The 21,723-nt window shown below is 43.0% G+C and overlaps 1 protein-coding gene across 1 annotated transcript in view; it reads left to right on the top strand.

Moving 5' to 3' along the window:
- The window catches only part of XPO7 (exportin 7), an 87,298-nt gene that overhangs the window by 15,864 nt on the left and 49,711 nt on the right, over window positions 1-21,723 (top strand). The window contains exons 2-3 of the mRNA XM_089658709.1: window positions 6,885-7,031; window positions 11,824-11,917. Of these exons, the coding sequence (XP_089514835.1) occupies window positions 6,885-7,031; window positions 11,824-11,917 (241 nt within the window). The remainder of the gene's footprint in view (window positions 1-6,884; window positions 7,032-11,823; window positions 11,918-21,723) is intronic.

Below are 21,723 nucleotides of genomic sequence, written 5' to 3'. Positions count from 1 at the left end.
GCTGTTCAGCATGGGACCGGAAGCATTGGAGGTCACTTTAGTAGTGGTGTGTACTTCAGTGATTTCCAGCTTCCCAGAATTATTCTTTAAAGACTTTTAAAGAATTAATTTAAAGCTTACGGAGAGCTTTAAGAAAACTTGCTGTACACACTACTGATATTCACACTGACGCTTGTGTACAGGGCCATTGTGTACAGTTCTATGCTTTTGTCATAACTGGTATTATTTATTTATTTTTACACGGTGGTCGCTTTCATTATTTAGCTTCTTCAATATGCGATGCATGACAGCTTATCAAATCCAGTCAGAAATAATTTTTCACCATTGTGGCTGCAGTTAATTTAAAGAAGACCTTTTTTCACTTTTTTTCATTTTGGGTAGAGTAAGGGGGGGGGGGGGTTATGACCCCTGTAAGGTTTATTGCCATCTGTGTCCTATTGGGAAGATTTTCCGTCACTTCCTGTCCCATAGCCAAAACAGGAAGTGAGAGGAAATCCCTGGTTGTTACTGGGATCACCAGAACTAGTGTTTGCATTAGAAGATATCCCTGCTTTTCCTGTTCTGGGAACATCCCGAATTTTGGGATCTTTTACATTCACTTTTGATGATAATGGTAAACAGGACTAATATGGTGAATGTCCCCAACAGGGGCAAAGACAGCAACAAAAACCTGACGGGTATACTAATCCCTCTCTACTTTATACAAAACAAAAAAATAATTGTGCTTGAAGGTTAGGTTCACACTTGTGTGGCTGTGTGAGCCGCGCTTTGCTCAGGCATGCCAGCCCATTCATTTGAATGGGCTGCTGTGCCTCCTGATATTAAAAAAAAAAGGGAAAAGGTCCCTGCATTATTTTTGATAACGCCCACATGGAAATTGTGTGGTGTGTGTGCAGACCTTAGTGAATAAGCATGCTTGTGTAAAACCCATCAAACATGATTAGTGATCATTACACTATACAGTCATAACCCAGCCCCGCTGAACACTGTCTGATAAACACCAATACTGTAATTGCCAAGTAAGCCCCAAAATTGGATATGCAGTTGTCTGATCTTTAAATTGTTCTTTTTCTGAAACTCCGATGCCTCCTTGTATGACAATTGGAGTAAGGCCTCTTTCACATGGGTGGACTCCACCAAGCAGATCTGTCTGCTGATGCCCGCTAAACAGGCAAATGACAGTTCTGTATCCGCTCCACAACAGACACAGCCTTCTGTTCTCTATGGGGAGATAAGATGTAAACAGACCACCTGTCTGTTTACATCCGACTGTCATCTGATTTGATTTCGCTAGATGGATGGGGAATGGATCCCCCATACGTCTGTTTTTAGTGGATCACGTGCAGGTGGGGTTAAACGGACACATCCATTTACATCTGCCTCCCCATAGGGAACAGTGGGTGGTCCGATTTGGTCCACCTGAAAAACAGATGGCGGACCCGATTGGTCTACCCACGTGAAAGGGCCATAAGTATTGACTGTAAGATGTGTTTTGCTTTTATTAAACGATCATGTTTGTGATATTCTGGTTATTTTACAAGATGTGTATGTATGAATGAGTTAAGGACGTTAGATTGTACACCCCTTGAGGGTTAGGGACTGATGTGAATGTACAATATATATGTAAAGCGCTGCGTAAAATGAAGTACCTGAAATAAAAAATAAAAGATGTCTTCTGTGCACTAACCTCTGTACAAATTGATTGCCCTTGGGGATGCTTGGCTTGTTCATAAAAGGGTTGCCGGGCATGCTACAGAGAGGTTACTAGTTCTACTGATTTGATAGGCTGTTCTCTCAATGTACATTTGGCGGAAGATCAGTGTTGTAGGGAAGACTAAAACTGATCAGTGCTTTTAGAGCAGGTTAAAACTAGCTAGGAATTGCTTTTACTTTTCTAAAGTAGACCTGAACCTGAAAAAAAAAAAGATTTATAAATCTTCATTGCACCTGAGCAATACCCTGCAAGCAAAATCAAATTTTTTGTCTGGGATTCCTCCCGAAAAATAATTGTGAACTTCTGTGAGTTTGTCTATATGGCCTTATAGCTGTGTATCTGAACTGTGACATCTAAGTGTGTCCATACATGCCTTGATTTTTCTCTTGTTCATCCAATGAGCTTAAAGCAGTATTAATCCCAAAACCAAAAATTTAATATATTGCACTTTACCAATCATTAGATGTAGTGGCTGCATTAGCTTACCTTTTATTTGGATTTTTCCCTGGTGATCTGGCTATTATCACTCCACCTGATGTAGCGAGTTGTAACTCTGGATGAAAGAGCACAGGAGGCACAGAAGACAGCAGTGTTGACAGTCTGGGGGGAGTGGTAAATGTAATATTTTATACTTTATAAGTAGGTGCAGCAAATATTTTTATTTCCTTTTTGGATAAAGGTTGTTTTACATGAACTAAAAGCTAAAAATTTCAAAGCGGAGTTCGGGTCCTCCCCAAAAAAGTTAAGTCAGCAGCGATAAATACTGTAGCTGCTGACTTTTAATACTAGGACACTTATCCAGGGATCCAGAGGTGTCCTTACCCCGAGCCGATTCTTCACACGGCCGTTGACTGCTGGTGCCGCCATCTTGACTAAGGGAAACCAGCATGAAGCATGCTGTGCTTTGTGAAAGGACCGCAGAGGCGCTGGGGGGGGGGGGTGTTAGCGAACTTCCAGCTCAGTACGCCAGAAGTGGGAGTGGGTACCTGGTTGCCGGGGGGGGGGGGGGGGCGCAGAAAAACGGAGCTTCCACATTTGCTTCAGCTCAGTCAATTAAAAACTTTTGTCAAGCATGGTGGTGTTTGCAGGGCCAACCACGGCTTGAATCTCAGTCGTCTTGGCAGGATTCAAGCCGTGTGTGTCCTAAAGTGGTTTCTAAAAGCAAAACCAAAAAAGGTTCAAGTCACTGCGGGGGGGGGGGGGGTCAGTAGAATCGCACAATTGAGCTGCATTATTCTTTAGTCGAAAAGGCAATGGCCAGGGTGTGTACACATGCAAAGGCCACAATGCTTTGCGTGTTCTGTGGGAATTATTCCCTCATTGCATTCAGTGGGCACTACTACCAGCTAAGTCCAGTGAATGGGGCCTCACTGTGACAACCCAACAACTTTGGGCGATGCACACAATTGCAGTGCAGCATTTAGGAGGTTAAAACAGGCATTGAGGAGGTGACATGCTGCCACCTTGCACCTGTCAAAGCGCCTCTGAGAAGCAATTCAAGCATGGATTTGCTTTTCAGAGGATCCTCAGTCCTTGCCACTAGTATAAATGAGACCTTAGAGTGTTGAGGCTAACCATTTAACACTGACAGGGTGCTTACAATGATCCGCTTTTATTTAGTGAAAATCTGTATCCCATAAGGAAAAAGAGAAAATGTTTTTGTGACAGCTTAAAAAGAGTTAGCTGGTTTTCAGCTTTAAATTTCTAGTCACTTATGTAAAGTTCATCTAAATCTACCTAATCCATCTAACACTACCCTCTCCAGACAGTACTGCTGTCTAAGGATGTCTGCATTGTTCCTGAATAGAGGAGCTGCTATAAAGCCCGTACACATGGGCTGAATATCAAGTGGTTAATGGAAACCAGCCGACATTCGGCCCGTGTGTGCCACCCGCCTGTCCGACAGAAGCCGGCCAAACAGACATGCTGGAAAACCAGCATCCAAAAAAGGCATCAGATCATGCTGTGCTCTGGCGGGATGGGGGGGGCAGTCTCCTTGTCAGAACACAATAGCTCAGCGGAGAGATTACAGTACTAACATCACATAATTAGTACATCGAGCTCCTTCCAAGCTCTTTAGTTTTTATCGTTCAGTCTGCTAGGTTGAACGAATAAAAGCTGATCATGTGTACCCAGCATTAGACAGAAAATGTTACTGGCTAGTTCACCAGGTGAATATAAAGGTAAAAAACAGAAAACTAATGCAGCCACCACATCTAAGGATTGGTAAACTGGCATTTATTACATTGAGATATGCTTCATGAGAGCTTTGTGACATCTAGTCTCGGGAGATTTGGAGTGAGATTTGCCGATATCACTACTGTGCTGCTTACTGACATGAGGGGAGAAAAAAGTCTAGTCTGGTCATTTGCCCTTTACCCTTCTCTTTTTTTGAGGTGGGCAGAGCTTTTGAGTCCAATACCTTTTGTAAACTGGTGGCCATTCCTTAGTAATTGGCAGTGGATGCAGGAGTGTGAAAAGTTTTGAAAAAACTACTTGTCCAGGGACTAAATTGGGGCCCCAATCTACTTGTCCCTCATGACAATCTACTTGTCCAAATAAAAAAAAAATTTAACAAAAACTGTATTTAAATTTGAAGTGATATTAGGAATGTATGGGACTTTTAAAAACAAAACAGGCTTTATGGTGACTTAAACATTTAATATTTTTAACATTGCTCTGTTTATCTCCTCCCCTCCTTGCCCGTCTCCAGCACCGCACCCGGGGACTAGCAGGGAGGGGAGAGACCTTGCAGTGTCATGAGCACCAATTGGCTGCTCCTCAGGAAGGGTGGGTCAGGGCTTATCCTTATCCCTTTCGCTGCAAGAGCCATTTTTGCACAAGTTTAAAAAATTATTTTAGGCCCGAAGATTACACAAACCCCCTAACATTATATATTTTTTTGAAAACAGACACCCTAGAGAATAAAATAGTGGTAGTACGCTGGTTTGGCATATGGCGGTGATCAGGACGCTGGTTTGGCATATGGCGGTGATCAGGACGCTGGTTTGGCGTATGGCGGTGATCAGGACGCTGGTTTGGCGTATGGCGGGGATCAGGACGCTGGTTTGGCGTATGGCGGGGATCAGGACGCTGGTTTGGCGTATGGCGGGGATCAGGACGCTGGTTTGGCGTATGGCGGGGATCAGGACGCTGGTTTGGCGTATGGCGGGGATCAGGACGCTGGTTTGGCGTATGGCGGGGATCAGGACGCTGGTTTGGCAGTGATCAGATTGCTGGTATGGCATATGGAAAGGATCAGGTTACTTGTATGGGGTACGGCGGTGGTCAGGACGTTGGTATGGGGTACGGAGGTGGTCAGGACGTTGGTATCGGGTACGGAGGTGGTCAGGACGTTGGTATGGGGTACGGAGGTGGGCAGGACGTTGGTATCGGGTACGGAGGTGGGCAGGACGTTGGTATGGGGTACGGAGGTGGTCAGGACGTTGGTATGGGGTACGGAGGTGGTCAGGACGTTGGTATCGGGTACGGAGGTGGTCAGGACGTTGGTATGGGGTACGGAGGTGGTCAGGTTGCTGGTTTGGCATATGGAGAGGATCAGGTTGCTGGCATATGGCGGTGTTCATGGTGCTGGTATGTGGTATGGCGATGTCTGGGGTACACGCAGAACACTAGTTCTCGGATGTGCACTCTGTGAACCTTGCACGAGTCTCTGATGCGTGAGCACATTTAGAAATGCCCACCCGCATCAGCATGCATCCCGTCCAGCCAGACGAGAAACGGTTAGAGGATAAAAAATATAAAATAAATAATAAATGCAGGTAAAATGTGCGTTTGCTGTTTTTTTTTTTTTTTTGTTTGTTTTTTTTTGGTGTGTGCTATGCAAGACTCCTGCAGAATTTGATGTATGCTGTCTGCCCATACATCGTACGGACAGGAAAAGGCAACGAACTCCCACAGCACTCTGCTAGTTAATTGAGAACTACAAGCCTACAGCCGCAAAGGATGCCAGTATTTATAGTTCATTCATTCACAGAACTCTGCAAATGAATGAGTGAGATGGTACAGGGAGCTTCTCCCCATACTGCTGTCATACCAGGTGCTCGGATCCCCGAGTGGCTGCTGGAGCGGGAATGTGTTACATGTTCCACCCTAAAAACACGTGAAACATAACATGTTCCAGAAGGGGAACTTATCCTTTTAATACTGTATTGGAAAGCTGCATTGAATGGTGAGTTTTGACACTGGCTGATTGCAGCATATGATTGTTCAGCATACTGGCGGTTAGATTAAATTGAGCACTATATGCGTTTTTAGACTCTGAGAGACTTGAAAAAATATTACTTTGTCAAAATACAGTTTTTGTTGTGACAGATTCCTTAAGTATTTTTCTACACCTTGACAATGTTGTGTGTTGTGAAATAGAAACAGACCTATATTTTTTTCCTCTGCATTAAGGTTAAAAAAACCTGCGTCACAGGGTCTCCCCAGCCCTCTTATACTTACCCGAGAAAAATCTTGATCCAGTGCTGTGCCCGAGAGCAGTGGCCCTTTCTTCTGTCTCCTTCCTCAAAGGGCAGATTGATAGTAGCGGAAGCCATTGGCTCCTACTGCTGTCAATCAAATCCTGTGATGAGTGGGCGGGGCTGAGCCATGCTGTCTGTGTCTGTAGACTTGGACAGGGTGGCTTGGGATCGAGTCTGCAGGTGTGGCACAATAGGAAGTTTCTTCCTATGGTGGCACATGAAGAACAGGAGGACCTGGGAGTGCTAACTCCCCAGAAGAGCAGAATCGGGGCTGCTTTGTGCAAAACCATTACACAGAGCAGATATGTATAACATGTTTGTTTATTTATAAAAATAAAGAAATTTGTTGACTATAATAAAGAGTACCTAACTTAGTAATATTTTCACACTCTCCTTTTGTAGGACTGTAAACTTGTTCATGGTTGGACTAACCGCAATGTGCAAAGCAATAGTGCCTACATTACTCTTCTAGAGTTATGGTATCCAGGGCATTGCATATGTACAAAATAAAAACTTCTTCATACTGCCTGTATATGACAATTCATTTAAGGAGTGCTTAATGAATATATAGCAAGATTAAAGGGTGATTTTAACAATTGCCTATCATTCTGCTTTAAGTGAGCTGTAGCTGCACTTCTATTGCACAGAATAATGTGAGCCGTATTTTTTTTTCCTTTTGGCAGAGTCTAGCCCAGCTAGAGATCCTGTGCAAACAGCTCTATGAGACCACAGACACCAGCACGCGGCTGCAGGCTGAGAAGGCCCTGGTGGAGTTTACCAACAGCCCAGAGTGTTTGAGCAAGTGTCAGCTGCTGCTGGAGAGGGGAAGTGTAAGTATGAATATAATTCAGGGAGAAGTATGCATTTGGGGGTAAAAGATAAAGACTTTTACTTTTTGACATTTATCCTTTTTTCATTTTGTCTGGTATGGATCTACTTTCCCTTTCTAGTGGCTGTCTTTATATCAAATGGTATAATAAGTGACCTACAAGAATAATCATTAAGGTTTTAGGATAAGCCACATATATTGTTTTTTTGGGTTTTTTTCAGCACATTCCTTGCTCGGTAAGGTCTCATGCAAGCTGGGCATTTAGCCCTTGTGTTGCAAATCACATTGTTTTCTGTGCCTGGATAGAACGGATGCAGCATTCAGCCCTATTGCCTGTGGCCTGTCAAAGTCTAAGACAGGCTAAAATGGCCTGCAACTGGATGTGTACTGAGTAGAACCCTATGCTTTCAGGGTCAAATACTGGAATGTACAATACCTACTTTCCAAGCATGCGTCCCTGAACTCACATGGCCCTAAGCGTGACTACAGCATCTAGATGCAGTGTATTTCAGCCTGTCCTAAACTTTGACGGGCCACAGGCAGCGAGTCTAGATGCTGAACCTGTTTTCTCCAGGAACCTGACAAGTTTAATTTTTTCGTTTTTTTTTTTTTTTTTTTTCTTAACATTTGTTCCTGTTTAACTCCTTATTAGCCCTTAATTTATCCTAATTAACTCCTTCCCCCACTCCCCTACCCTTAGTTTACCCTACCCTTCGTTTATCCTAATTAACTCCTTCCCCCACTCCCCTAAGTTATTTTCCTGATGTTTCAGTTTTACTATACATTAATATGTACCTTTTTTTTTTTTTTTTTTTTTTTTTTTTTTTTTTTTTTTTTTTTTTTTAGTGCTGCATTTTAAAGAAAAAACTAAATAAAATATTTTTTTGTAAGCCAATATCACCAGAAGTATTTGCTTGTTATATTAAGTAAAAATGTAAAATTTGCTCCGGTTCATATGGGATGTATAGATATGTAAACTGAAGTGATTAAAGATTCCTGCAAGTACAGAATATGAGTGCTAGACATGCACTTAGCATTTTTGGTGGGCTAAATGATGTCACCCCCCCCTCCCACTTATCTTTTGTTAAATTACTCAAATTACTCCCACTCTTCTCTATAATTTATTTCCACAAATTATTCTTTTGTCCAAGATAACAGGGAGGGCTAACTAGACTCATTGTAATAACATAGGAAGTGTGCATAAGACACAGGACAGCTCCAAATTTTTGACCTGCTCAAGGTTATTGAGCCATATTAGTACACTTTCAACAACACCGTAGAGTACTGTCCTTGGTGGTCTTGCTTGGGGAACCCAGGCTTTCCCAAGTATTGTCATTCTCCTACTCTTGCTGAAATGTGGTGTTGCCATTTTTTTTTTCCCCCAGCTGGACAAAGGTGTAGTGGTTGCCCACCCGCCCGCCTCCCCAACAACCCCCCCACCTTTTTTTTTTTTTTTTTTTTTTTTTTTTTCTGCCCATCATTCTCGTGGACAGTACTCAACTGTGATGTGACGTGATCACATGGTATTATATCTGTTCGTCAAGCACAACAAAATAAAATTAAATTCTTCCAATAATTTAACAAACTCAAGAGACCACATAAAAGAGGTTCATTATTTGGGTTTACATACAATTTAATGGTAAGAAGAGGACCTGAATTATGGAGGAAAAAGGGCTCCTTTACGCTTTCACTTTACAAAGAAAAAAATGTGTTTACTAGTTCTCTGGGGGTTCACGAAACTGCAACACATCTGGTCACAGACTGATTGCCAAGAATGTTCTACTCTGGATAATAAATCAAATGCCGCAGTGGCTGATTTCTCAGAACTGAAGCTCATAAATGTGGAACAGCAATGCCATTATTAGCGGCGACTGGTTTTATTTCTTGTCTCTTTTGTAAGATGAATCTTGACTGGTTTGTAGGGTGGGACAGCTGTGTGTACCAACCTGTCATAAGAGAAAGTGTGGCCTTGAAGTAGGTGGGACTTCTAGACACAGTGGACCTATGAGGGAACCTCCCATGTCTTCCAATACCATCTCTGCTATGACACCCAGATCTATCTCTCCGCTCCCCAGCTCACCCCCTCAATCTCCTCATGTTTCACAATTCTACTAAGCGACGTATCAGTATGGATGTCACATCACTACCTTAAACTCAGTCTTTCCAAAACCAAGCTTGTAATATTTCCTCCTCCCCGATCCCCCACTCATGACTTTACCAACAGCACAATCATTGGTCCTTCCTCTCATGCCAGGGTGCTAGGTGTAATCCTAGACTCTCCTTCAGGCCTCACATCCAACCACTGGCTAAATCCTGCCACCTCAACCTCTGCAACATTTCCAAAATCTGCCCCTTTCTGACCAATGACACCACAAAACAACCTATCCATGCATTGGTTATATCCTGCCTTGATTACTGCAACTCCCTCCTCGCTGGTCTACTGTTACACAGGTTATCCCCCCATCAGTCTATTATGTATGCTGCTGCTAGACTCATACACCTTACCAACCGATCAGCGACTGCTGCCCCTCTCTGCCAATCCCCACACTGGCTTCCACTAACTCAACAAATAAAATTCAAAATACTGACCTCCACATACAAAGCCATCTACAACACTACTCCTAGCTACATCACCAACCTCATCCATAGATATTGTCCAAATTGCTGCTCCGCTCCTCCCAAGACATCTTGCTCTTTAGCTCGCTCGTCCCCTCCTCCCACGCTCGCCTCCAGGACTTCTCCAGAGCCTCTTTCATCCCATGGAATTCCCTACCACAGCATGTCCAGTCAACCCTCACCCTGTCTGCCTTTAGGCGATCTTTGAAAACTCACTTATTCAGGAAAGCCTACTCTACCTCCACCTAAGAATAACTGTACTTGAGCCACCTCCATCAGATCATCGCCTGCAGCTATCACCTTTTGTACCACCTCCCCCTTCCTTTAGATTGTAAGCGTCATGAGCAGGGCCCTCCTATTCCTTCTGTACTGAAATGTATTGTAATTGTACTGTCTCCCTTTATATTGTAAAGCACTGAACAAATTGTTGGCGCTATATAAATCCTGTATAAAAATAATGCCCGCACAAACCATTGGACAGATCATCGGAGGAGAGCAGTCTGAGTTCTCAGCACAGCTAGAACACTGACCGCGCTGTGCTCTTCTAGTGTGGTTATTTTTTTAATAGGAAACAGTGGGACTGGCAGGAACACCAGGGGTTTCACAAATAGGAAGCAATTCAAAGAGAACAGGGTACTTTTTCTTATAAGTAAATTGTACAGCAGGCACATATCGGGAATATGAAATGCTGGGTTTACGTATTCATTAAAAATTTGACAACTCATATCGCTTAGCCAAATCATAAATAGGCCTCCAAACTTGAAGGGAGCTCTAACCATTCTACATTCTACTCAAATGGCTGGAGTTGGGATTTGAAGTTGCTAAATTAAATCTGTCCTCCAGGCTTCCTGCCTTATTCCAGAGATATGCAGAAGTCTGAATCCACATAATGTTCTTTCAGTCTCCTAGGTAACAGTTGATCTGTAAAGGTTGTGTGATTAGTATAGGCTGGATCAGTGAAGTCACCAAAGGCACCCTGTGCTGTACTTCAGATTTTAGTCTTGTCAGTTTTTTTTTTTTTTTTTTTTATCCTGGATAAAAATTGTTACATGGCCCTTATAAATGACCTATGCTGTACAGGAAGATAATATATGAATTGTTTGATATAGTGACAGAAATATATTAACAATAGGATGCCAGTCCAGAGTACAGTAGAGTGATCACATAACTTAGTAGTCCCAAGGACGGTGTCTAGCTGGAGCAGCAGACTGGCTACAGACAAAGTCACTACGAGATGTACACTCACCAGCCACTTTATTAGGTACACCTGTTCAATTGCTTGATAACACAAATTGCTAATCAGCCAATCACATGGCAACAACTCAATGCATTTAGGCATGTAGATGTGGTGAAGACGACTTGCTGAAGGTCAAACCAAGCATCAGGATGCAGAAGAAGGGATTTAAGTGACTTTGAACGAACATGGCATGGTTGTTAGTTCCAGATGGGGCTGGTCTGAGTATTTCAAAAATTGCTGATCTACTGGGATTTTCACTCACATCCATCTCTAGGGTTTACAGAGAATGGTCCGAAAAAGAGAAAATCTCCAGTGAGCAGCAGTTATGTGGACAAAAATGCCTTGTTGATATCAGAGGTCAGAGGAGAATGGGCAGACTGGTTGCTGTGACATTCAGGTGGTAGGGTCAAAATTTTGGCATAAACCACATGAAAGAGTGGATCCATCCTACCTTGTATCAACGGTTCGGGCTGCTGCTGGTGGTCTAATGGTGTGGGGGGGATTTTCTTGGCACTAGCAGACTAGCAAGGTGTACCTAATAAAGTGGCTGGTGAGTGTACATTGTAACTCCTACTCTGTTCAATTTTAAAACCTGAATAAGTGAAGGTTTTGCTGCTAAAAGGATGCGATTTTTAGATTGTTTTCTGCAGCAGTCTCCTTCTACTTTTTGAGTTTTGTTGGCTGCAAATTGGGGCAATATCTATTCTGCCTTTATTTCTGATTGCCATGTTATCTTACACTCTGGCTGTCGTACTGTTTCTTGTAAAAAAATTTTATGGCCACAGTGAGTAATATTTAGTGTTCACATTCAATGCTGAGGGCACTACAGATAATTCACTGCTTTGTTTACTTCACAAGATATACATTAGAAAAGTGTCACTGTTTGCATTGTTTTCAGGAACATGCTGTATAGGCTAACATTTCCTTTCTTTCTTTTCAGTCTTCATATTCCCAGCTTCTTGCTGCCACATGTCTAACCAAGCTGGTGTCCCGGAGCAGCAATCCCCTCCCACTGGAGCAAAGGATCGATATACGTGAGTGGACAAGCATTTAAGTCATTGTGCTGGTACTGTGATGTGGCTCAAAGTGTTACCCTTCTTGACAAAAGCACGAACACTAGAATTACACTGAATTGATTTCTGACCTATGAAGCATCTGAAAAGTTTTATTTTCGTCGTTTTAGACGATAGTATAAGGGGACAAACATAGGGGTGGATTTTTTTCTTTTTTTTTTCTTGCTCTGGTTAAAGCAAATGGTTTTTCTATCATTTATGTCCTATGTGTGTGGATCACTAAATATGGCTTTTGTTATTCCCAACGTCACCTAAAACAGTTATTTAAATGAAACCTTTCATTAAAAAAGCACGTAGGCTACCATTGTTGAGTTCTTTCTGCAAATGCCTAGTTCCTGGCTGTCATAACCCTCTGCCATCAATACTCAGAGTCACTAACCCAGAATTAATATGAGCTAATTTTGTTTCTCGTGCATTGATGGACATTTGAAGACAAACTCTGTAGGCCAGTCCAGAATAACCCTTCCCACTGCCAGCATGTCCCAGATTTTTTTACTAACGTCCTAGGTAGATTCATGTTTTATCTACAGCTCTGCTGTGATGAGAGTAGCTAACTTTTTGGGTTTTTTTTGTTTGTTTTTTTTGTTTTTTTCTAGCACATTTTCTTGTTAATTTCTTTCTTATTTAAGATTATTCTCTACATCTCTCTTGGATTAAAACTTTCCAGTGCAGTCATCCTCAGCCTGGACCCCACTGGACTGGAAGTCACCTTTTGGGCACTAGGTTCAGCATATGGCGTTTTTCAGACCCCTTTCTGGTCAAAGTTAGGTGTGGTGCACTTTCCAGATCCAGAGCTGTTGGTGTTGCCTCAGTGCTTATCCTGTCTCTGAAGACTAAGTGATTATGCAGGTTAGGAAGAGCACTGGGAGCCAACTCAATTATTTGCATTACTGGGCACCTTCAATCTTTAACCTTTTCAGTGGAAAACTGATGCGATCAAAGTGCAGACGTCATCCACTGGGTGAAGTGGTGAGTGTGTGTGCATTCTTTTTGCCATACAACTTTGGGGAAATTTCTCCCCACTGTTTCTCCTGTTTGCAAAGGGCAACATGGAACTTTAATCTTCGATCCGTTCCTGCTTCCCGCCTAGAGTAACTTTGGTCACCTTCAGAATGTCTGGGTTTCCTGTGGGTTCAGCCTGTAATGTGTTATCCTATGATCTTAAAGTCTGTTCCATTCTCTGAGTTCTTGTCTCCATCGGGTGTGGCTGGGCCCTCTCCTCTCTTGGCTGAGGTCTTAACCACAGTTATGCAAGATTTTGTGACCCAAATTACCCAGTGACCCAGTTATATCCTGCACTCTCTACAGCAGATTCTATATCTGATTTTGCCTCTAGCCTCAGTGGCTTCTGAGCCTTCGGCTACAAAGACTAATTCTGAGTTGCCCCAGTCCTTGACAGATGAGCTTGCCTCTGAGATATAGCAGTCTGCTGCTGTTTCAAATAGGAGAGCAGTTTGTCTCCTAATGCAGTGTGCACCACTGTAAATATAGACTATCAGCTTCTTGCTTCTACTAGTGTTTCTAGTTTTTTGCCATTTAAAAATGTTTTTCCAACTTTATTTTCCTATGGAGATTAGAAACCTCCTCTCAAGGTGTTTGCTCCCCTCCCTAACATTTACTAGCCTGTAAAAATTCAGTGAGGACTTGTTTTATTCTTTAGGCTCATTTGACATATATGCAGGTGGCTGTGAGTGTGGGAATTGCCGTGATACCCACAACCACCTGCAGTGAAACCGCATGGGGCTGCCGTTCATTCTGAGTAGCAGCCCCAGAGAAATCACATGGTCGAAATGACCCTTCGATTTCCCTGCGGACCACGTTTTGAAAAAAGGGCATGCACCACATTCTTCGAGTAAAGAGGGCACTGCAGCCTATTCAAATGAATGGGCTGCTGTGCCTGAGTAAACACAGCCTGCAAAAGTGCATAGATGTGAACCAAGCCTTACTTTGGATTTGGCAGTGTCCCACCTTAACGAGGCGCTTACTATTCCAGTAGATAATGCATTTGTCTTTAGGGACTCAACCGTTATGTGATTGGAAGCCTTTTCTAAAGCTGTGTTCTCACTTGAAAGTCCTGCTCGTCATCCAATTTTGGTTAGCTTAGTTCTCAAGCCATGTCTGACTGACCATAATCCTTTTAAAAGAGACCTAACTGTTGCCAAAGTTGATTCACGCTGCATGGATCAGATGGTTGTAGTGCTAAATTTCAGCTGTGACGGTTTGCTAGAAGCCTTCTTTCTCATTTCTCACATGTCTCATGTCAGTTCCTAGGACAGATGCTGTACAGAACCGCCCCCCAGAAATGTCATTTCCTGCTTGTGTGATTGACTTACTGATTTTCCAGAAGTCTGCACTAAGGCAGATTTTGGGCACCCTCTGCAACAAAAATACTCCCAAAGGAAATCACATCTAAGTGAATTCAGACCCTTAAATTTTCCTTAGCCCTGCAGGTGCAGCAGCTGATTGATAATTATAAAATTAACTTTAAAAAAACGGCTATTTCAGAGTAGCAAAGTGGGACTCTGCAGCAAAGTTTGTCAACAATTCTTGCACTGTGCATAGATTACCCAGAGGGGAATGTGTTTTTTTTTTTTTTTTTTCTCAACAAAAGTGAAGTTACTCTTTATCTGCTTGCCGTCCAGCCACTGTAGAATAACTGCCACAAGGTGGCACCGCTGGGCAAAATCACGTTTTAAAATGTGATTTTGCAAAACAGGTAGAGGGCGCACCCAAGGCGCGCGACCGCCCTATCCGTGCCGCCGATCGTGGCCGTGGGTGTCAATCACCGGGGCCCCGGGCGGTCATTACCCGCCGGGTCCCGACGATTGCCGGCAGACAGTGACACAGAGCACAGCTGCATTGTTTACAATGCAGCTCTGCTCCCTGACAGCTCCTAACACACTGATCCTGAGAGAGGAGTTTATCTCTCCAGATCAGCATGTTTTAAAATGTGATATTGCAAAACAGGTAGAGGGCGCATCCAAGGCGCGCGACCGCCCTATCCGTGCCGCCGATCGTGGCCGTGGGTGTCAATCACCGGGGCCCCGGGCGGTCATTACCCGCCGGGTCCCGACAATTGCCGGCAGACAGTGACACAGAGCACAGCTGCATTGTTTACAATGCAGCTCTGTTCCCTGACAGCTCCTAACACACTGATCCTGAGAGAGGAGTTTATCTCTCCAGATCAGCATGTTCCTGTGACGCGCACACACCCCCGCCCCCTAGTAAAACACTCCCCTCACACAGTTAACCCTTTCATTGCCAAAAAAAGTTAACCCCTTCCTCCCCAGTGCTATTAGTACAGTGTCAGTGTTTTTTGTTGTTTTTTTTTTTTTTTGCACTGATCACTGTATTGGTGTCACTGGGGATGTCAGTGACCCCAAGTCAGTTCTCCCCCAGTGTCAAAATGTCCGCCACAGTCCCCCCATAAGTCACTGATCACTGTCATAAATCGCTGATCACCGCCTTGTTTTATACAAAAAACTACATGTTTTATAGCAAAAAGTCCAAAATATTGTGTTTTTTTTTTTTTTTTTTTTTTTTTTTTCTCAAAATTTTCTCAATTGTCAGCCTTTTTTTTTATAGCGCAAAAAATAAAAACCGCACAGGCGATCAAATACCACCGAAAGAAAGCTCCATTTGTGGGAAAAAAGGATGTAAATTTAATTTGGGTGCAGTGTTGCATGACCGCGCATTTGTCAGCTAAAGTAACGGAGCTACGTAACACAAACTGCTTCTGTAACGGCTTCCTGACCACCCTATAGCAGAAATACTGCTACAGGGTGACTTGGGTGCGCAAAATCACACACACACACGATTTGCGCTCACGTGGTTTTCACGCCCCTCTCAGATAGTCAGATTGCCCATCAGTACACCAGTCATCACATTTAACCCTTTGATTGCCAGGAGCTCGCTCATGCGCAATAAACTTCCATTGCTAGTATAGTCTAGGAAACGGATCAATATCTTTGATCAGATCAGCACTATATACCAGTGTTAACATTAGTATAGCGTCCCCAAAAACACAGTGTTAGCGGGGTCAGCCCCGGCACCTGCCAGCACCTGTGTTTAGCCCCCCCCCCCCCTTCTCCCCCAGCAAGTGCAGTGTCAGTAGGTCACTGTCACTTGATACATTGCACACAAAACCGCAGTGTTCGCAGAATCAGGCCTAATCTCTGTTAGCACTTGCCGGTAAATATGCAGCAGAGTGCCAGTACTAGTGCCGCGCTACCATTTGGTGAACTGGCGAGTACCCACAGTACTGGGTACTCTGAATATCTGTATGCGTTTGATTGTGGATCAAAGCAATTTATGTGCACAACAATTTTATCGCCGCCAACCCAAATTCAAACCTTGCCAGACCAGTCGCAAGGAAACTCATTACGGTTTCGGAATTTTACATTTTTTTTTTTTTCTTGGGCCTAACCCTCAACATGGGCATTACTAAAAGAAATTAATTGCGGTTGTATTGGTCCACAGACCCGATTCATCATATGCCGTGTTCTCTGATGCCATGGCCAGGCATAGATATGAGAGTAATGTGTTTTTATGCATTTCAACAACAATACACTCTGTCATCCTCAGGGTGACCCTGAATTTGACCGGCTCCACAAAATTCAGCCCCTTGCAAATCACCTTAACCAAAAATTTGCAGATGTCTATACTCCCCAGCAAAACATCTGCGTTGATCAGTCCCTGATTAATTTTTCTGGCTGCCTTGCATTCAAACCATTTCTCCCCAGCAAGCGTGCCAGATATGGGGTCAAGATGTAGAAGACCTGTGAGAGGACAACAGGCTATACTTATAAGTTTTGGATTTACGAGGGAAAAGATGGTCACGTGGAACCCCCTGGATGCCCAGACTACATGGGGAGCAGTGGCAAGATAGTTTGGGACTTGGTGTCATTCTTTTTCCATATGAGGTACCACTTATACGTGGACAATTTTTATTCAAGCGTGCCACTATTTAGACATTTGTACAATCTTGGAACTGGCGCATGTGGCAAAGTGTGACCTAATGTGTGCCCACCATTAGAAGTGGTTGCATGTAGGGCGGTATATTCTAATGGTGGGCATACCACACACTTTTTTTCTGGCAGAGATTTCTTCTCTTTTTTTCCATTCAGTCCACAGGCTGCATACAAAAAAAGAACATAGCATATACACCCAACAAGGACCAGCGACCTACTGGTACATCACTGGACTTTGGTTATACCAGGATGATGCCTACAGTTGCAGACATCATCCTGGTATCATTTTTTTCAGCCAGCGATCAGCTTTCATGTAAAAGCAATCCTAGTGGCTAATTGGCTGCAGGATTGCTTTTACAAGCAGTGGGATATGATGCCCCCCCCCCCTGCTGACTTCCTTGGCTTTTTCAGGCAGTCCCGTGCCATCGGGGGAACCTGAGAATGCAGCCGGTGTTTCTACAAGCTGACCATAGAGCAGATTGGAGACCAGAGTGGTGCCAATCATCTCTATAGCCTAAGAATTCAGAAGCTACGAGCATTTCATCACTTCAGTTTTGCAGGATATAAACAGCGCCATTTGTAAATTGGAAAAGCGTCTGATCACACCGTTTTTGGTTTGATTAGATAATGCAAGGGCAGAGGAGATATCTAGAGCCTGATAGACCCCAGATATCTTAAAAAAAAAAAAAAAAATATATGACAATGCCCATTGAAGTTATGGGGGATATTTGCATTCCCTGTGATAGCATTAAAAGTGATTTAAAAAAAAAAAAATTAAAGGTACGTTTTAAAAATAATAAAAAAAAAAAAAAAACTTAAAAAAAAAAAAAACTCGCCCCTCCCATGCACGCACACCTGTGTGCACAAGCGTTGACCCTGTGCCGGTATGTAAACAGCGGTAGCACCATACATGTGAGGTATCGCTGTGAACGTCAGATCAAGGGCAGTAATTCTAACACTAGACCTCTGTAAATCTAAAATGGTAGCTTTTAAAGGCTTTTAAAATGTTGCCTATGGATATTAAAAATGTATGCAGTTTGTCGCCATTGCATGGGGCATGCGCAGTTTTAAAGCATGTCATGTTTGGTATCTATTTATTCGGCATACCATCATCTTTTATATCTTACCAAATAACTGGCCAATATATTATGTTTTTGAGCATTAAAAGTAAAAAATACACTTTTTTTTTTTAATTGCGTTTGAAAAATCGCTGCGTGAGTATTATGTGCCATAAAAAATTGTAATACCCACCATTTTATTTACTAGGGTGTCTGCTTTAAAAAAATATATAATGTTTGGGGGTTTAAATTAATTTCCTAGCAAAAAATACTGATTTTTTTCATGTGAACAAAAATTGTCAGAAAAGGCTTGGTCTTCAGGTGGTTAGAAGAGTGAGTGATGTGTGGCATAAACTTCTTAGGCTACGTTCACACTAGCCTTGTGTGCAGGCGGCAGAGAGGCGTTTGGGAAGCGTTTTTACCGCTTCCCAAATGCCTCTGCCAACTCTGCACATTACAGCACATGGTGCTGTTCTAACAGGAGCGTTTGCGTCGCGTTGCGTCGCGGCAAAACGGACGCCTCTGGTCGAGTCAGGAGGCTTTGAAGCCTCCTATTCTCGTCTATGGTGCCGCTCCGCAAACGCCCGGCCGGCGTTTGCGGTGCGGTTGCGACGCGGTTGCGGGGCGTTTGCGGAGCGGTAACACCATTCAAATGCATTATAGGCGTTTGTGGGGCGTTATTAACGCTCGGCAAACGCCTAGCAACCGCCGCTAAACCGCGCATGCGGCGTTTGCGGAGCGTTTGCCGAGCGTTAAAAACGCTTCGCAAACACCGGACCAACGCTTGCCAAACGCTATAGGGGCGTTTGGCAAGCGTTGGCAAAACAGCCTAGTGTGAACGAGCCCTAATGCTAGGCATAAAACGCCCCCACCCCCCCAAATGACCCCTTTTTGGAAAGTAGACATCCCAAACTATTTGCTGAGAGGCATGTTGAATCAATAGAAGAATTTATTTTTTTACCACAAGTTTTTGGAAAATTACAAAAATGTTTTTTTTAACACAAAATTGTCACTTAAATGATTTACTGCTCACACATGCCATGGGTATATGTGGAATTACTCCCCAAAATACATTCTGCTACTTCTCTCGAGTATGGGAGTACAACATGTGAGAGACGTTTTGGCAGTCTAGCCAAGCGCAGGACCCCAAAATCCAATAAGCACCTTCAGGCTTTTAAAGGACTTTATTTCCTCATTACACTTCCAGACTACCTATCACAGTTTCGGAGGCCCTGAAATGCCAGGATAGCGCCTAACCCCCCCAAATGACCCCTTTTTGGAAAGTAGACACCCCAAGGAATTTGATAAGAAGCATGGTAAGTATTTTGCAGATCTTATTTGAAAAGTTTTTGGAAATTGAAGAAAAAAACAAAAACATTTTTCTATTTTTTTTTTTTTTTTTTTTTTGTATATTTCAAAACCTTGTGAGAAAAATTAGATCTGCAAAATACTCACCATGCCTTTTTTTAAATTCCTTGGGGTGTTTACTTTCCAGAAAGGGGTCATTTGGGGGGGTTTGGTGCTATCCTGGAATGTCAGGGCCTTCGAAACTGTGATGGGTATTGAGGAAGTGAAATGAGGAAGTTACGCACCTTCAGACTTTCAAAGTGGTAATTGGATTTCAGGCTCCTGTATGTGGCTAGGCTCCCAAAAAGTCTCACACATGTGGTATCCTCATACTTGGTAGAAGTAGCAGAATGTATTTTGGGGTGTAATTCCACATATACCCATGGCTTGTGGGAGAAATAAATAATTTAAATGACAACTTTGTGTGTGGGGGAAAAAAAAAAAGTTTGTTATTTTCCAGAAACTTGTGAGTTAAAAAAATAAATCTTCCATGGACTCAATATGCCTCTCAGCAGATAGCTTAGGGTGTCTACTTTCCAAAAAAGGGTTATTTTGAGGGTGTTTGTACCAGGGGTGGACTGAAAACTCATGGGGCCCCTGTGTCCTCACCCACACTCAAACAACACCCAAAAAAGCCTATGAAAGGTACCAGGGGCATCTCATAGGGCCCCCTACTGACCTCGGGCAGTGCCGAGTGCTCAAATGGTCAGTCCGTCCCTGGTTTGTATTGTCCTGGTATTTTAGCACCTCAAGAAATGTGATGGGCTGTCAGAAAGTAAAAGCTGTGTAAATTGCAGTATCTATACCATAGTTTGTAGATGCTATAACTTTCACACAAAGCAATCAATATACACTTATTGGGATTTTTTTTGTTACCAAAAACATGTAGCAGAATACATTTTGGCATAAATGTATAAATAACTTTGAGTTTACTATATATTTTTTATAGCTGAAAGTAAAAAATATCGTTTTTCTTAAAAATTTTCAGTCTTTTTTTGTTTATAGCGTGAAAATGAACAAATACCACCAAAAGAAAGCTCTATTTGTGTGAAAAAAAGGACGTAAATTTCGTTTGGGTGCTGCATTACATGACCACGCAATTATCAGTTGAATTAGTGCAGCGCCGAGTAGCAAAGAGAGGCCTGGTCATTAAGGGGGGTAAATCCTTATGAGTGCAAGTAGTTAAATGTCTTCCTTTGCCCTCCATTTCAATCCTGTGGAGCAGACATCCCCATTACTCTGGACTAGTTCAGGTGGATATGGTATACTGGCCTGGTAAGGCTCCTAGCAGAAGCTCTGTGAGCACTACTGGATCGTCTGACACAGGGACCAATTTGCCATCCTGCTTTACGGTTGCTAGCTTTAATGATATGGCTGTTCTAGTTTTATCTGTGCTTCAGAAACAGCCATGTGAACCTATTAGAGACTTGCATCTGTATAATCTTACCCATGAGCTGGTGGTTCTTGTAGCCATCCCATCTACAATGCGAGTGTCTGATCTAGTAGCCCTATCCTGGAATATAATTCTTCTGGTTCTGCACAGGGACAATGTGTTGCTGAGGTCCAGCACTTCCTTCTTGCCTAAGTTAACTTCTGCCTATCATCTCAACCAGGACATTGTTAACCCATTCTCAGTCCAGCTCACCGTAAGAAAATGTCCCTCCATTGCCTGCATGTGGATTAGGCCCTGGGAGTCTCTCAGTCATTGCTTTTTTTCAGGAAGACCTTATTTCTATATTTTTTTTTTTTTGTTATTATCAAAAGAAAAACCACAAAGGGGTGCATTTGATTCTTATTCCTCCATTTCTACATGGCTTGTGCCATCCTTCATACTCGTGGTCTCAAAGAATGGGCTCCACCTTTTACTTCTAGTTCTTTTTCCCATCTTTTTTGATGCTCTCTAAGGCTTGCTGTGAGGTCAGTCAGGGTGCACCAACCCCACTGCTGTCAGACCTCACAACTAGAAAGGAGATGGCTACTTTGGGAGCAGAGAAAAGTGCAGTCTGTCAAACATTTGCTCGAGATGTGCCCATCATGAGAAATGCAGGAGGAGGGAGGGGCATGTCAGCTAAAATGTTCCAGGCAAGTTGAGATAAGTGCCTTCTGTCAAAGCAACCATCTCCTTGATAGCTGCATGTTTGGACAGAGGTGGCATGAGGGGGTTCCCACTTTGACCTCCCAGCTAACCTTAGCACCTAGGAAGATGGGACAAAAGACTACATGTACTTTTTTGCCATCATTGTCCCAGGGAGGATCATGAATTAAAATAACTCTTGAAATTGCAAGACCTATGAATTTTTGTGGGTAGATCCCATGACTTTCCACCACTAGAAATGTACACCGCAGCCTTGATAATAGCTTGTAGATACAGTTTCTAATTCTGTCTGCTGCT

The sequence above is a fragment of the Staurois parvus genome, unplaced genomic scaffold, assembly GCF_062004578.1.
Source record: "Staurois parvus isolate SC_StPar_1 unplaced genomic scaffold, SC_StPar_1.0 ptg001090l, whole genome shotgun sequence".
Taxonomy (NCBI): Eukaryota; Metazoa; Chordata; class Amphibia; order Anura; family Ranidae; genus Staurois; species Staurois parvus.
Note: the sequence above shows the minus strand (reverse complement) of the source record. Positions and strands in the feature narration are given on the sequence as shown.